At 38.1% G+C, this 15382-nt stretch overlaps 1 protein-coding gene across 6 annotated transcripts in view; it reads left to right on the top strand.

Moving 5' to 3' along the window:
• Positions 1-15382, top strand: part of Edil3 (EGF like repeats and discoidin domains 3) — a 409108-nt gene that overhangs the window by 224088 nt on the left and 169638 nt on the right. For 4 of the 6 annotated variants that reach the window (XM_013143611.3, XM_003479468.5, XM_013143610.3 and 1 more), the window contains one exon: positions 14682-14795. The exons of the other annotated variants lie outside the window; for them this stretch is intronic. In XM_013143611.3, the coding sequence (XP_012999065.1) occupies positions 14682-14795 (114 nt within the window). The remainder of the gene's footprint in view (positions 1-14681; positions 14796-15382) is intronic. 6 annotated transcript variants of the gene reach the window in all.

Below are 15382 nucleotides of genomic sequence, written 5' to 3'. Positions count from 1 at the left end.
TTATTTACATAACCTTGTAGTTTGTGTCTGGATGTTCCCCTAAAGTCTCATGTAGTCTTGGAAGCAGGCTTCTACAGTTTGTGATTGATTCATGGTCCAATGCTGGGATTAAGGATGCAAGTGATACACTTGCTCTGGGATGGGTAGCCTATGTACACTATAAAAGAAGGAAAGAGGATTGACTTTTCCTTTTTGTTAGAGTTGCTTTTGCTATCTTCCATTGCTATGAGCAGTTGCCCTCTGCCATGCCAACCAGCACTGGAACCACCTGATTATAGACTGAAACCTCTACAAACTGTGAGCTAAATAAATACTTTCCTCCTTTAACTCTGGGTGCTGGATACTTTGTCTCAGCAATGAAAGAAAAATAGCCAGCATAGAATTTGGTATCAGAGAAATTCAACCACTTGACCATATAATTCAAGAGCCTTTGGAAATAGTTTGTGGAAAGACTTTGGAAAGGTTTAGAGATGCTGCCCGAAAGAATAGAGCTGGAACATCTTAGGCTGTTCTGTGTGGGAGAGTCTGATCAGAGCTCAAAGGATCAGAAGGCTGATAGAAATCCTGCCAGTAAACACTAGGCTCATGAAATTTCTTCTGGAAATAACTGTATTGATTGTTGGACTTCAGATGATGTGTATTATGATTAGACAAAAGTTTATTTCCATTTTGCTTGTGTCCAGGGACTTTGCCTGACACTGAAACTAAGGGTGGCATACTAATTAAATAGGCAGAAGAAATGTCAAGGCAGTCTAATGTGGAGGCAGTGGCATCACTGCTGTTGGGGGCTGTTAGCCATATCTATGTTAAGAATCAATAGCAAAAAGCCCAGCAGAATGATTTCAATTGTTGTGAGTTTGGCCAGAATGGAAACTCCAATAAAGCTTTAGACTGTAAGATTAGATCTGAGGAGATCTCATTTGCTGAGATGAATAAGAGAATACCAAAGATGGACTGAGGGCATCATAGCCCAAGAAGCAGTAAGTTTCTACCCTTTGCAAACTCAAAACTGAAAAAGAGAAAGCCACTGAGCATCATATTCCAGAGTGGTAGCAGCATAGAGAATTTATTCCTCAGAATCAGGTCCAGAGTGTTCAGTTATCCAGGTACTCAATCCCTATAGCCAAGAGAGAAAACTTGGTTACTATTCCAGCTGGCATTGGACCTTGGTACCATCCACATGGTGATGATTTTAGGCACATTCAGAATGCAAGAGTTGTGGGATTAAGAAGTTTCCATGGAGATTTCAGAAGGCCTAGGAGCCCACACTTGTGTACTCCAAGAGAGCAATGTATGAAGCTGTGAATGCAAAGCCAAAGGAGCATTGGAGATACCAGAAGTTTGGAGAAGCCAGGTGCCTGAGTTGTCTGAGGACAGCTGCAAGGATTGAGCAGAGCATGCCCAGAGAAAAAGCACTGGAGCTACAACTACCAGAAGTCCCGTAGGGGTAGATTCAGCCAACCTCTTTGGAGTTCACAACTTGCTACAAGTTGTGTTGCATGCTGCATGTGGGACTACAGGACTTAATGTTTACTCTGCTGGATTTTGGACTTGCTTTGGTCCCAATATTTTGTATCCCCCTGTTTGTACCTTTTGGAATGGTAATGTTTATCTTGTACCATTGAATGTGGAAGCATTTAAATTTCTTTTCATTTGTAAGGGGGTTCCTAGCTAAGAATTTGCCTTACATCTTGGAGGAGACTTGGACTTTGCGTCAATATTGAAAATGTTAGGACTTTGGCAACTCTTGGAGATGCATGAAGCAATGTGTATGAGTCTTTGGGGGAAGACAGAGATGAAACGTCATGGTTTGTGTCTAGATGTCCCCCCAAAGTCTCAGGCAGTCATGGAAGCAGACTTCTAGATTTTGTGATTGATTAACAGTGCAATGCTGGGATTATGGGTGTGAATGCTATTGGGGTTGGTGCACTTCATGCAATATAAAAGAAAGGAAGAATCTTGCTCTCCTTTTCCTCCCTTTTTGCTCTTGTTGCTTTTGCTATCTTCTACCTCCATGAACTGTTTTTTCTCTGCCATGCCACCCTGCCTTGGGGCCAGCTGCTTATGGACTGAAACCTTCATAAGCTTCCTTTCTGTAATGTTGGGGATTGGATATTTTGTCCCTGCAACAAGAGAAAAATAACCAACACACAGAGTTACTGTAGTATCTTTTGTAACTATCATATGTTTTTGTGTATTTTTCATCATATTTTTTATGTATTTAGGAGATGTTGAGCTTTTTGGGCCTACAAGTAGTTTTTTTTTTTTTTTTTTTCATATTTGGATACATTTTAAACATTATGTAATTAGGTTTTTGCTTTTCCCTTTTAAGGCTTCAAATCATCTGTTTCAGGCTACATCTGTGAATCCCACAGAACAATGTGCCCAAGATTTTTTATCTCTGTGTCTTATTTAGTACTCTATGGGCATGCCTTACAGATGTAATGCTTTTATTCTCTGATCTCTAATTTGTCAAATTTTAATCTCCTACATTGTAGTTTACATATATTGAAGTACAATTGACTTTCTTTTTTATGTTTTATGATGTTTTCAATAAATAGAATACCATTTTAGAAAACGGGTTAACATCATTTTTTGTGCCAGTTCTAACATACTGGCTTTCTACATTTTTGCATACTTGTTTAGCTCTAGGAAAAGTTTTACCTAAGTGCTAGTGTTTTGAAGTCCTCCTAAAATAGTCTTTCATCTTTTTCTTTCTTGTATACATTTGCTTCTTCCAGATCTTATTTAAAAGATTTGCTAAAGGCTCTGATTAAGGTGTGTAATCCAGGGTTAACTATCTGCTGCTACTTGGGGGAAACATTAGTTTTCTGCCCAGTACTCCATGAATTAATTTATTTTCCAGTTTTAAGGATGTATACTGTCTGTTTTTGTGGCCCAATATGAGCTCCAAGTACTTCCTCTGCTTTTACCCTTAGGTGATTCTTTCTCCAGTAGCTTCGTCAAAAGCCAGCCTTGCTTAGAGCTGTGATAGGACGCCAGTGTTCAGGCAGTTCCCTGTGGACCTCTGTCTTTGTGCTCCTCTCCTTTTTCAGGTCTTATGTTTCCCAGATTCCAACCTCATGTGATTTTCCAAACTCATAAACAACCAATCAACCAACCTCAGTGTCTCTCTGCTGTCTCTGTCTCTGTCTCTCTGTCTCTTTGTCTCTCTGTCTTTATGCTTGTCCCCTCAAATTAAATTTATTTTGCGGCTAAGTATGTACAAGGCCCTAGATGCAATCCAGTATACCATCAAAAGTATCTTTAACTGCTATGTAAGAATTTAAAGCATTTATCTTTACATAAGTCCCATGTGAAGGCTATTTTAATACTTGCATAAATTATGTGATGTGTTTGTCTACACGGCAAACTCACACAACTGGAATGCTGACCTGCTGGATTGCTAGGATCATTCTCTTATGTGCAGAATCTTGGGCACTGCTGTCCCTGGAATATTGTCTTACAGATGGGACAGAATTACTGTTGCTAACAGAAACTGTGGTGACAGTCTGGGTCAGAAGATCAGCTCCCTGAAATCCCAATTTGCTACTTTTAATACAGAAAATATGCCAGTGTGGTAATTTATCAATAACTGCAAGAATAAACTGGAAACTTAAACAGCAATGGCAGTGTACACAACGCTACTTTGTTTCTGAGCACTGAGTGGCTCTTGAAGTGGATTCCTGCAGGTTCCTTGCACAGTGGTCCAGACTTTGTTGCCTCCAGCTCTTCCAGGAACCCAGGAGCTGACCTAAAATTATGTAGATGAGATTCTGGGCTGAGGCAAGTCTAGCTATCCAACTCTTCCATCTTTGTGGGGATTAGAACTCCTAGGACTTTAAGAAAGAGCCTTTTCCACATTCCGTTGCCACAATTCATATCTATTAGCTATACCCCTCTAACGACTATAAATCAGAATATATATATATATATATATATATATATATATATATATGTATATATATCTGACTTAGTAATGTAAAATATCAAATGTCATTATTTTAGAAATAAATATATTAAAAATATTTTGAACTATCTTATCCAATGAGATAGATTCCACGGGCTTTGCAGTTTTATCAGTGCTGTCTTTCATGCTATTCCAGGGGAGACCTACTGATCTGCACAGCATTTATGAGAGTTCTGCACAGTGATTTGCTGTGTCATAACCCCAAAAGAAGTGTCTGTGTACAAAAAGAGTCATCAGAATTGTACTCCCTTTTTCTTCAGTGACACAACCAAGGAACAGTCCACACAATTACATGAATAAAATTTATTTTGTACTATTGCTAAAGTCTTTAAAGTTTACAAGATATTTTTTCACTATAGATTATTACCTCATTTAATTCTCATAGTAACTATAAAAGTATTAGACAGTCCATATTTTGGAACAGCTTTTTTGTTCATTTGTTTTTTGAGACAAAGTCTCACTGTACTTCAAGGTGGCCTTGAAGTCACTTTGTGGCCCATGTTAGCCTGGATGCAAAGCAGTCCTCCTGCCTCAGCCTCTGAGTGCTGAAATTACAGATGTGTACCACCACACCCAACTTTGGACAGCATGTTTAATTATACCTATAATACAAAAATTCCAAGATGCCAAAATGTAGAAGTAGGAAGTATTCTTATTGTATTATCTGAGTCTTTGTGTATCTGTGTGTGAGTGCTCACCTACAGGGTTCGTTTTAATAAATTAATTTAAATGGTAAGTGACATTTTTTTTTCTTAGTTTAAAAAAGGCAAAATGTGTATCATCCACGGCTGCTACCTAACTCTAATGCTGCTTACACCCTTACAACTTTTCTATGGTTCATCATTTATAATACGAGTTGTCATCTATGTTTTAAAAGGTTAAGATCCTTAAAGAAAAATAGGTAAATTGAGTGTTTGGAATTCATTCCCTTGAAAGCCCCTTTTAAAGACATATTGGTGTTCAGCCTGTCTGCATACAATTTGTCTATAAAACAAAATAGTGATTACTCAAAAGTATTATGTAGTTTACATTTTTACAAATATTATGAGTTAAACACAGGAGCACTTAAAAATCATTGCTGTTTACTATTAGAATTCAGTATTCACATCCTTCAGACTTGGCATTTCACATTGTGGGACACACCCAGAAAGAATTCAGTGTTCCTATGCATCAAGAGGCATCTACAAGTGTGTTCTCGGATGCTTTTATTTCCAACAACATGAAGGCCATACATACCAGAAGGAAAAGCACCTGTGGTGTATTTTACAGTGTCACGTTTATAACAATGGAAATGAACCCACTGCCGGAACTGCAGCAAGAATCCAGGAGAAGCCACAAACAAGGTGTGAGGAGTAACGCCTTCACTGACCCGGTCAGTCTGCATGTGGGCCAGGTGAGATGGTCCTGCGAGAGAACACGGCTTCTGTGGCAAATGGGGAGCAACACACAGAGCAGGGCTGTGGCTTCCAGGCTGAGCAGAGCTCTGGCTGCCTTTGAGAGGTTTGGAGGAAAGGCTGTGAGCTGAGTGTGAAAGTCTGGCCAGTGCTGGGGGATTCTGCTATTTGAGGTTGGTATTGCATAGCCCTTCAGAATCACTCATTAAACATTGTATTTTAGACTTTTTATTATGGATGTTTTATGGATTGTCAGGAAAAAAGAATTATTTTAACCACATGGCTATAAAATGTGTCTGGGGCTTCTATAATGAAAGGAAACTTTGGAACAAGCATGCTCCTTTAATTTGAATGTAAAGCTAAAAGCCACGTAAAAACACATATGGAAGGTGCGAGGTAAATGCAGGAGAGCAGCAAATTAGAGCTCCTATTAAGATCTTGTCTCAGATTAAAAAACAAAGCTAAAAACCACTGGCAGCACAGCTTCATGGGAAGTTACAGGGTGCAATTCCCAGTACCGGAAAAAGGAAAAAAAAGTAAGAGCCAAAAAAGTCCTTTTCTACACGGACACACAGTTTTGGATTTGAGCAGTAACGTTAGAAACAGTGTTCACTAAATACAAACCACTAATGACTTGTGGAAAATTTGTACGAGAGATATCATCATTGGGAGTATCCTAAAGTATTTTTAGGACTGCAGTCTTTGATTTGGAGAGAAGATGGTGACGGTATTGGCTGTCACACACGATTTGAGATCAGGAATGATATGTTATTCTATGACCACATAAAACAGTAGCAGACACTGAGTGTTAGGTAAGGGGAAGACTGCTATTTCCCAGTAATGACAAAGTGTACTGATGAGTAGCACAGATACTCAAGGTGAGTTATCTGAGTCTCAATCTTGATTCTTGATTTACTATCCACGTGGTTCTGGGAATGTTGTCTGTATTTTCAGCTTCTGTATTGCCTATTCTTTCATCTCTAAAATAATCCTAACCATATTGACTAGTTCACAGCATGCACATTAGAACAACAACTGATAGGTAGCTAAGAATGTACAATGAGGAGATGTGTAAGTTTTTATCCAATTCATTGGTATGCCACAGTGCTGCTGGGCCATACATGTATTGTTAGATCTTTCAAGAGGTGTACTCTTAAAGATTATGAACTGAATGCAAGCAACAAATTTTAGTCAGTGCGAGAACATACGGGAGACTATTCGTCAATAATGATTTCCTACTCCAGGTAGTTCTCCTGAGGGTGTGCTGAACATTCAAAATGAAAAGCATGACCACACACTGAAAAATTAAAATGCTTATCAAAAGGGAAAAAGAATATGAACAAATCTTAATCTAGTTAACCATTTAAGTAAAACTTTGAACAAAATAACAGATGCCCAGGTATGTTTGTATTTCAGGTAAGCGATACTTTATATGTACATTGCAGATAGTTTGTGAGTGTCCTATATTTTTATTTGTTTGAACTGAGAAGCTAAAATATGAGGAAGTTAGTATACAATGCAAACCAAACTAAATGTTCAGAGATCTTTGGACAGAACAGGGGTTATTTTGGTGCCCAAATAATGTGGATCCATCATATTTCTCTTGTGACTTTGTAAACTATGTTTTTAAAATATCAGTAGTGAAATTTTAGAGTATGAAGATGCACTTTCCAAAATGCAAACCTCTTCAATCTCATTTCCTCTTGCAAGTGTCTTGAAATCATCTATCTCTCCAGTTTCCAAGGACAGAAACTTCACACTCCTTATCTTGTTTCATGAGGTCCTAAGACTGTGGTCCCTGTCTATGTGGTAAGCAGTGTCCACAGTAGCTCCTCACACAGGGTCCTTGTGCGTGCTCTAGACATGTAAAGTCCTCAATATTGTTTGACAATGTTATGTCCTTTTTTGTTTCTTACCAATTTAACACATCTGTAAGAACTCCTGCTAGTGCTTTGTCAACCAAATATATTACTTCTTTTAAGCAATCTCTCACAACACCTCTAAGGAAAACCAGTTTCTTCTATTATCATAGGACATTTTGTATATGTTGCTAAAGACACATGTGACACTGTACACTACTATATTTCTATCTGGAACAACAGAGTAGAAGAGGAGACCTTAAAACAGGATCAATACATCTCTGTATGTCATCTCTGTATCCAATCAAGTGCTTTGGTACCTGATTTATAGGAGGCACTTGGTAGAGTTTTAATGAATGAATGAGCGGATGAGTGGAAAAGTGGATGAGGGCAAACCGCATGATTCATTGCTACACTCCCAACATGAGCACCATCTCCACTGGCCAGTTTTGAATTTCTGATAACTCACTGTAGAAAAGTATTCAAACAGTCCATTATCAAATTTGATTGATATAAGTAGAAAGAAATGAAAGTGAACTGGCAGGATATTATGATTAATTTTGGATAAAGAATTACAATATGCAAAAATACATAAATGATGATATGCCACCATAAAAATAAAAAAGTAGAAAATTTATGTCTTCTGTACTTAGAATAAAGAACTATGTGACGGGACTGGGGATTTAGCTCAGAGGCATAAGTGCCTGCCTTGCAAGAGTGTGGTCTGGTCGTGAGTTCAATCCCTGGACCGACAAAAAAAAAAAAAAAAAAAGAACTATGTGACAGCGACGTGTTATTCTTAGATACATAGATATAAGAAATAATTTACAGAGCAAATCCATGCAGCTCATAAGTTGTTTGCCCCATCAGCTAGGTGCCTCTGAAATACCATATTCTCAGTCTGCAAGACCAGTTTCGTTTCCAGTAGTTGGAGTTTCTTTGAGAAATTGCATTTTTCAGTACAAGACTTGTCATTTCACATCACAAGTGATCATTTATTTCCTTGTCTATGTACTCTGCTGTAAAAGGCTTGAGAAATGTAAGGGACCCTGATATATCAATATTTCCATTTTTTACAGAACCAAAGATGGATGAGTGGATGGATGGATGGATGGATGGATGGGTGGACAGATGCATGGGTGAGTGAATGGATGCATGAATGCTTGAATGGATGGATGGTTGGATGGACAGATTGATGGATAAATAAGTGGACAAAGTCTATAAGCAGAGGGATTTTTTGTGGGTACTCAACAACCTTGAGAATCATCTGAACTCCTTTCAAAACATTATTCTTTCATTCATCCCACTCAAAACAATTTAAATTCTAATCTTTGGCTAGATAACTTTTGCAATGACATGTTTTGAAAGATCCAGATTTTAAAGAAGCATCTGGCTAAGATATACCTCACCATAGAGCACTTGCTTAGGATGAATAAGGTGTGGATTTGATTTCCAACATCCAACCCCCATGAAAAAAGGAGGGAGAGAGAAAAGGGAAAGATGGGAGAGTTAGGAGAAACTGAAGGAAACAGTAAAGAAAAGAAGAAAAATTTCATGTTTCTTATAATAGAATCCATTTCTGTTTCCTGACTCAATCTTGGGAGTCTCTGTTATAGAACATGGTTGATGAGTTCCTGAGTCTCCAGTATTCCAGCATCTTTCTTAGCAGCAGGACAATTTTTCATGCTTCAGGTTACTCAGTTAATATCCTTTGAGGTGGTTTGCTCTTCTGTGAAACTTTTCACCAAATAAGGCATCTGTTCTACTTAGCTTTTATTGAATGTTTTCCATGTCATCAAATATTGGAATATAGAGGCTTAGAACCTTTTTGAGTCACTCTTCCTTTAACGTGTCATCCTCCTGCTTTCGACTTTACAAGTACTTTGAAGTACAATCTTATCTTACTAACCAAATATCTGATTATTGGCAAATAAGGTTTTACTTTAAATTTATATGGAACCATCCCAGTGGTTTGGGAATTCAGCCCTGATAGTACTATAGTAAGAAAATTGCTTGCCTCTAAATTCAGATCTCAGAGTAAATCTTGGGATACCAGAATAGAGATGGGCAAAGAATATGATTTTCTTAGAAAGAAATCATGGATAAATATATCTTAGATTTGGAAGCTTTCTGTCCATTATTGTTTTTGGTAAGTGAAAGATACTAATGTGTCATTACAAAATATTTCTGGAGAAGGTTTTCTGATTAGAGAATGCTGATTTTAATTGGTTGTTTTAAAAAGAATTAGTATAAAGAGAGGTTGAAGGGAGGAGAGGGGATGGGAAAAAAAAAAGAGGTACCAAGATGTATCATAGACAGATACAAACTTCCTATGATGAAAGTGACCCACATGTATATCTAAATTGTACCAATAAATAATAGTAGAAAAAATAAATAAAATAAAATGAATTTGTGGTAATATAGCAGGAAGCCAGATCAAAAGGGAGTTCAAGTATATAAGATTAAAAAATATACAGAACGTGTTCCAGCAGTGACTAGAGTGTCCTGTAGGTATTTCTGATTATAGCAGTTAAATTCAACAGCTGAGTGGAAAAATATTATTTTTAGAAATTTATCATTGAGTCATTCAGTCTTAAAAGAGAAATGGAAAACAGCTAGAATTTAGATAACAAAAAATATTAAAGGTCAAAATTTAAAAGACAATCACTCATACAAGGTCTGTGGAATATTTGATACTCAGTGGGGAGCTCAGGGAGAATGCATTGTTGAACATCAAAAATAGTAGACTTTTGAAGCAAGCTTTTGTTAGCTAATTAGCAGTTACCAACAGTACAGCAGGGAGGAAAGACAGCACCAGGGAAAGGAAAAAGGAAACCAAGACAGTTTGTATTACAAAAGAAAAATACACACAATCCCAGCAGTGTCCTTTGAATAGCAAAGTAAGAATGCCTTTCTGAAGAGTCAGTGTCCTTTCTTGATGACTGTGATGCTTGCTACATAATCAGGAAATGAGAAGGAAAGATTCACTGAGGAGGAGGTTAAATGAAATTCTGTCCCCAGAAGGATTGGGCCTCCTCATCCAAAAGGTGTTTAAAATATCGTAAGCCACACTGACACTTAAGTGTAGCTCCTGTGCTCTTGACATCCAGCTAAGGCAGTGACAATGAACGTGTGCCACGGCAGGTTATTCATATCATGGAAAGCTCTGAAAGACTCGCCATCACTAACCAGGGGAGCCGTGCTTAAGGAATTCAAGGTGGATTAGGATATAGCTGGACCAAAAGAACAAATTCCTCCTCTACAGGATGCAAATGTGAGCCAGTTTGAAAGGAAATTAATTAACTAATTAGTTTTTAAGATTTCTAAGGGTAAAAGGAATGAATTTCTAAAAATCTTGTTTCATCTCTGTCCAGCTAATGAAGCCTGTAGTGATAAGTAGGCTTACTGATTATTCAAATATAATTTCTTTCTCTGGAAAATGTAATTTCTTTTTTTAAAGAGAAATTTTGCCTAGAAAATCCATTCTTTTTTTTTTGTTTTGTTTTTGAAAGTACAAATAAAAATAAATATGTAATTTGATTTTCAAAAATCACTGAATAGGTTGCTGTAGGAAAGGGTTTTGGGTCCAGGAAAAATACCTGGAGTAACTATGTAATGCTCAAGATTCCATCCTTCCATATACATGATGAATTCAGGGTGACTATTCAACTTGATCTTAATGAATATTAGAAATATTGGTCCCTGGCAGGAAGAAGCTTCCTGTGGTGAAATCTCCAGCGTTTGAATGGTCTGACTTTATTTCTGGAAGGTAAAACCTAAACCAAAGAGGATAAAACCCAAATGCACCTTCACAAATCTGCAGAGAGTTAGTGACCTACAACATAGTAATAAAATGCCTTAAGTTATGGATATGAAATGAACGCATCTGTGCACTTAGTAGCAGCAAGGCAAAAGCCAGGGAATCCTGATAAAGAGCTTCATGTTCTCTTCCAAAGACATTCACCCGTCCATCCCCTCATCTCCTCCTCTCTTCTTCCTTTCTTCACCAAAAGCAAAACAAAACTAAACAGAAACTAAACTAAACCTCTCAGAAAGTCAGGGTGAGCCACACAATTGTATCTGGAAAGCCATGGGGCTGTGGTCACTTTTCCTCAGTCGTAACCTGATGGACAACTGAGGTTTGTGTGTCATGACTCAGCTCAGCAGATCGTCTTGATTAGAAAACAGTATTTTCAATGAGGCTGTTTTATGCAACAGCTTTTATGAGGTAATCATAGAAGCTAAGGCCTCAGGAAGATAAAGATTACTGCTTTAAATGAAGTAGAAAGTTAACCAAAGATGAACAGTCTTGTTTTACACAAGAGCTGCTATATCAGATTTTTCTTAGGTATGAAAATGACCTGCAGCATCCCACTAGATTTTAGAATCAATGTGGGCTTTGTTTCTAGAGATAATAATGATTGGATCCGTGGCAAATAGAAATGTATGTGTTTTATTACCAAAACGTTTCATTTTCATTTCATTACATTAGTGTCTGTGAACGGTTATGTTTAGTCTTCAATTAAACATGATTTATACAAATTGAGGTCAGTTTCCATTTAGATTGCTTGCAGTGTTAATCACAGTGCAAACAAGCGTCACTGTGGAGAGAAAGCGTGGTGCCACTAAGGCATAATCACGGTAGTGAGATTTGCTTCCTTGCTAGGGGCACATGTGTTCATGTGTGCCTACATGTGTAGCAGTGTTTTGCTAATTCTACTAGAGTATAACTCATTGTAATTCACTTAAAGTCGCATTTGCATTTTTATGAATTTGGATTTAAGTAGTTGCTGAGTTTCAACAAGAAAACATTGGAAAGATTCATTTTAAGAGAGGCTTGTTCTTTAGCCAGAGCTGAGTGTGTCCATACAGTATTTCCACTTCCTCGAATGCAAATCTAGTTCATTCTGCTTTCTGTTAACCTCTGAGAACTGATAATGTTTTATGTAAGAATCTGATGTGTGTTGCAGTGACTCCTGCATAGCCATGTTTATAGCAGCAGGATCCCTCATGGCTGGATCTTGAAAGCAAACCCTATGTCCATTAGCAGACAATTGATGAAGCGTGACCTTTATACACAATGGAATATGAGTCTGTGACCAAGCAGGCTAAGCCTGAGTCATTTGTGGGGACACGGTACACCTTGAGACTACGACGTTAATTGAAAGCAATCAAGCACACAAGCTTAAATATTGTGTAATTTCTTTTATATGAGAAATCTGAAAATATAAATAAAGAGTAAAATAAAAGAAAGATGATAGGAAGAAGGTGGATAAGTATTTCTAAATGGAAGAAGAGGGATCAGGAGAAGGATGGGGGACCCTGACAGGAGGGAAAGGAAGTGAGAAAAGGAGGTAAGCTCTATTGTGTATGCATGGGCTCCACAGAAGGAATGTACTGGAATAAAGGTGTTCATGTCAAAACATTAACAAATCAGATGCCCCTGTTGATAACCCACATTGCTGGTTGTAGTTGTGGCATGATGATCATGAAGTTTAAAGGTTGATTTGTCTCGGTTACATGCACACTCCTGTATTTTAAGTGTTGTTCAGTGTGTAAAGATGGGGAAGATTTAAGGAAGCAGATATCACAGCCTGCTTATTATTAACATATTCCCAGCTCTTGGTTATTCTCTCATGGCTGACTATAAAAGTTCCTTTGTTTTTACCTGCCGGGTCACAACACCTACCTGTGACTTTACTCATGATGCGTGCAGTCCTACATGAGAAAATTCGGCCTTTCTACCAGAGAACTAAAGTATATATTGGTCCTTTTTCCTGGAGAACTAGAAATGACTTATGCTTGTTTTTTCTCTCCTTTCCCCTCTCCTCGTTTTTTCTCACTTTCTGCTTTACCTTCCTTCTCTCTTTTGATGGAGAGTTATAGTATCACAAGAGTCAATGTGTGTGTCTTTAAGATAGAGTTTAACTATATAGTCCAGGCTGCAGTGATCCTCCTGCCTCAGTCTCTTAAGTGGTGGGGTCACAGGTGTGCACCACCACACGTGGTCACAAGTTATTTGGATTCTTGATAAAAACAGTCATGAATTTTCTCTATGCTCAAGTTGGGACAAAAAAAGAACCAAAAAAAAGCTGCCTTCAGAGAAAGTTGCGACCTACCCTGAGGAAATCTGGACCATGTTTTCTAGACAGGAATTTGGATAAAAGTGTGGCTGACTCTGCTTGCAGCAGGGAATGCTGCTAAGAAGTTGAAAGAAAGGCCAGACAGACAGTTTTTTAGTACTTTCCCTTTGTTCTTTCTTGAGAGGAAGATTCGGCAATCATAGTGCCTTCAGTCTCTGGGGGAAGGCAGGGCTTCCAAAATATCTTTCATACACTAGATCAAAAGGCTCCGTGGGATCTAAATGCCTGTCGGCTGCCCTCATTGCCATTTCTGGGCCTTGTTAGAAGTTTAATGAGAAATATTTAGTGGCACTGTTGGTCTTGTGGCTCTAGTGTGGCACTTCTCAAGCTGCAGAGAATAGGGGATGGGTAAGTCTTCCCCGGTGAGGCTGGCCCTCTGACTAAGGGAAGGAAGACGTGGTTACAGGTCATTGCCAAGTGGTGCCATTTAGGTTTGTGAGATGGTGAAAAAATGAAACAACCACCAAATCTGGGATTCAGAGCCCAGAGGGAATACAGAGAGAAGGGGAGGGTGCTTGTGTCCCAACAGCTCCAGAGAATTAAACAAGGTACTGCACGTGGAAGGGAAGACATTGATGTTTCACTGAGTTCATTGTTTCCTTTTAGCTTTGAAAATGCATTTGTTTCCCCTACAGTGTCTAAAGTCTGCATGGAAAAGTGTGTGATTTGTTGAGTGCATCATATTTCATGTGGTTTTGCACCATTGTGTTGAATAATGGTGCACCAAAAGTAAGTCCCCCAGGCACCACAAATTCAACACCTCCTGAGGGAGATTAGGAGGTGATCATCACTTACATGTATTACACTTTGCATGTAATGAGCTTTAGCTGTTAACTCTAATTTGCTTCTCATTGTATTCATCAAAGGTGGACTATTTAGAAACTAAAACATCTCTGTCAGGTAGAATTTTAATGAATTAAGGTGAAATGAGACACTGTTAATTGGCAGTTGTTGCTGCTGGATGATTTCTAGATTTCGTCAGTGAAACCAATTCATCTCTATCAGGAGTAATTTGTTTAATTTAATTCTAAGGATACACTGAATAGTTCTCCAAACTATTTGTATGTATTTTCAGAATTGGAGAATGGTTTAGCTTTGTTCATCTTTTTACCTTTTGAATTTTTAGTTCTCCTTGAAATTGGTGTAATTTGATTTTTACCAAACCATTGGTTTAAGAAGCATTCATATTGATACATTTTACACACAAATAGCCAAGGAATGGTGTGACTCAGATATTTTTATTTAAAATGCCTAAAACCTCCTCATACCTAATAATTTCACTGTTAATCCTCTTCCTCTGTTCTGTTTTCTGCAGACATAAATGAGTGTGAAGCTGAGCCTTGCAAGAACAGTGGAATATGCACAGACCTTGTTGCTAATTACTCCTGTGAGTGCCCTGGAGAATTTATGGGGAGAAATTGTCAATATAGTAAGTAACTACATATACATAATTTTATTCATATGGCCTTCATTTATTATGGAATCTGGGCCAAAATCTCTATTGTTTTTTATTCAGAGTGCACAATTCATTGAGATGGGACCTTTAGTATTTGCTGTTCTTAATTTTGCAAGAGGACACGTTTTATCCGGGACATGTCTTAGCACACAGTACATGACAGGACCATATCTAGGACCTGAAAAGAATGTCAGTAGGTCTTCAGGTATCCGACCTCACCTCCTCCACAAGTTCCATTTTAGCTTTTGAGCATGGCTTGCATGTTACAATCAGTTGCTTAGGAACATAGAGGCACTGGAACCAGGCAGCCCCTATCAAAATTAAATCGGGAGAAAGAAGGACTCAGTTTACCCAGGGTACTTGTCAGCAGGGTTTCACAGTCTGGCTTCTTGGCAAGTGAAGATGATAAAGAGTTTGAAGATAAATTGAATGGCAGGATCTTTATTTGTTTGAAGTGATTACAAAGAGGCAGGCAGAAGTATTGTGTCTGAAGATACACAACTGGGAAAAGTAGTGAACAGACTCTGGCTGAGGCCTCGCTGAGGCTGAAACACAGGCAA

The sequence above is a fragment of the Cavia porcellus genome, unplaced genomic scaffold (assembly GCF_034190915.1).
Source record: "Cavia porcellus strain 051 isolate PalLab524CR breed Dunkin Hartley unplaced genomic scaffold, mCavPor4.1 scaffold_2, whole genome shotgun sequence".
NCBI classification, from domain to species: Eukaryota; Metazoa; Chordata; class Mammalia; order Rodentia; family Caviidae; genus Cavia; species Cavia porcellus.
This window is presented reverse-complemented; position numbering and strand designations above follow the sequence as displayed.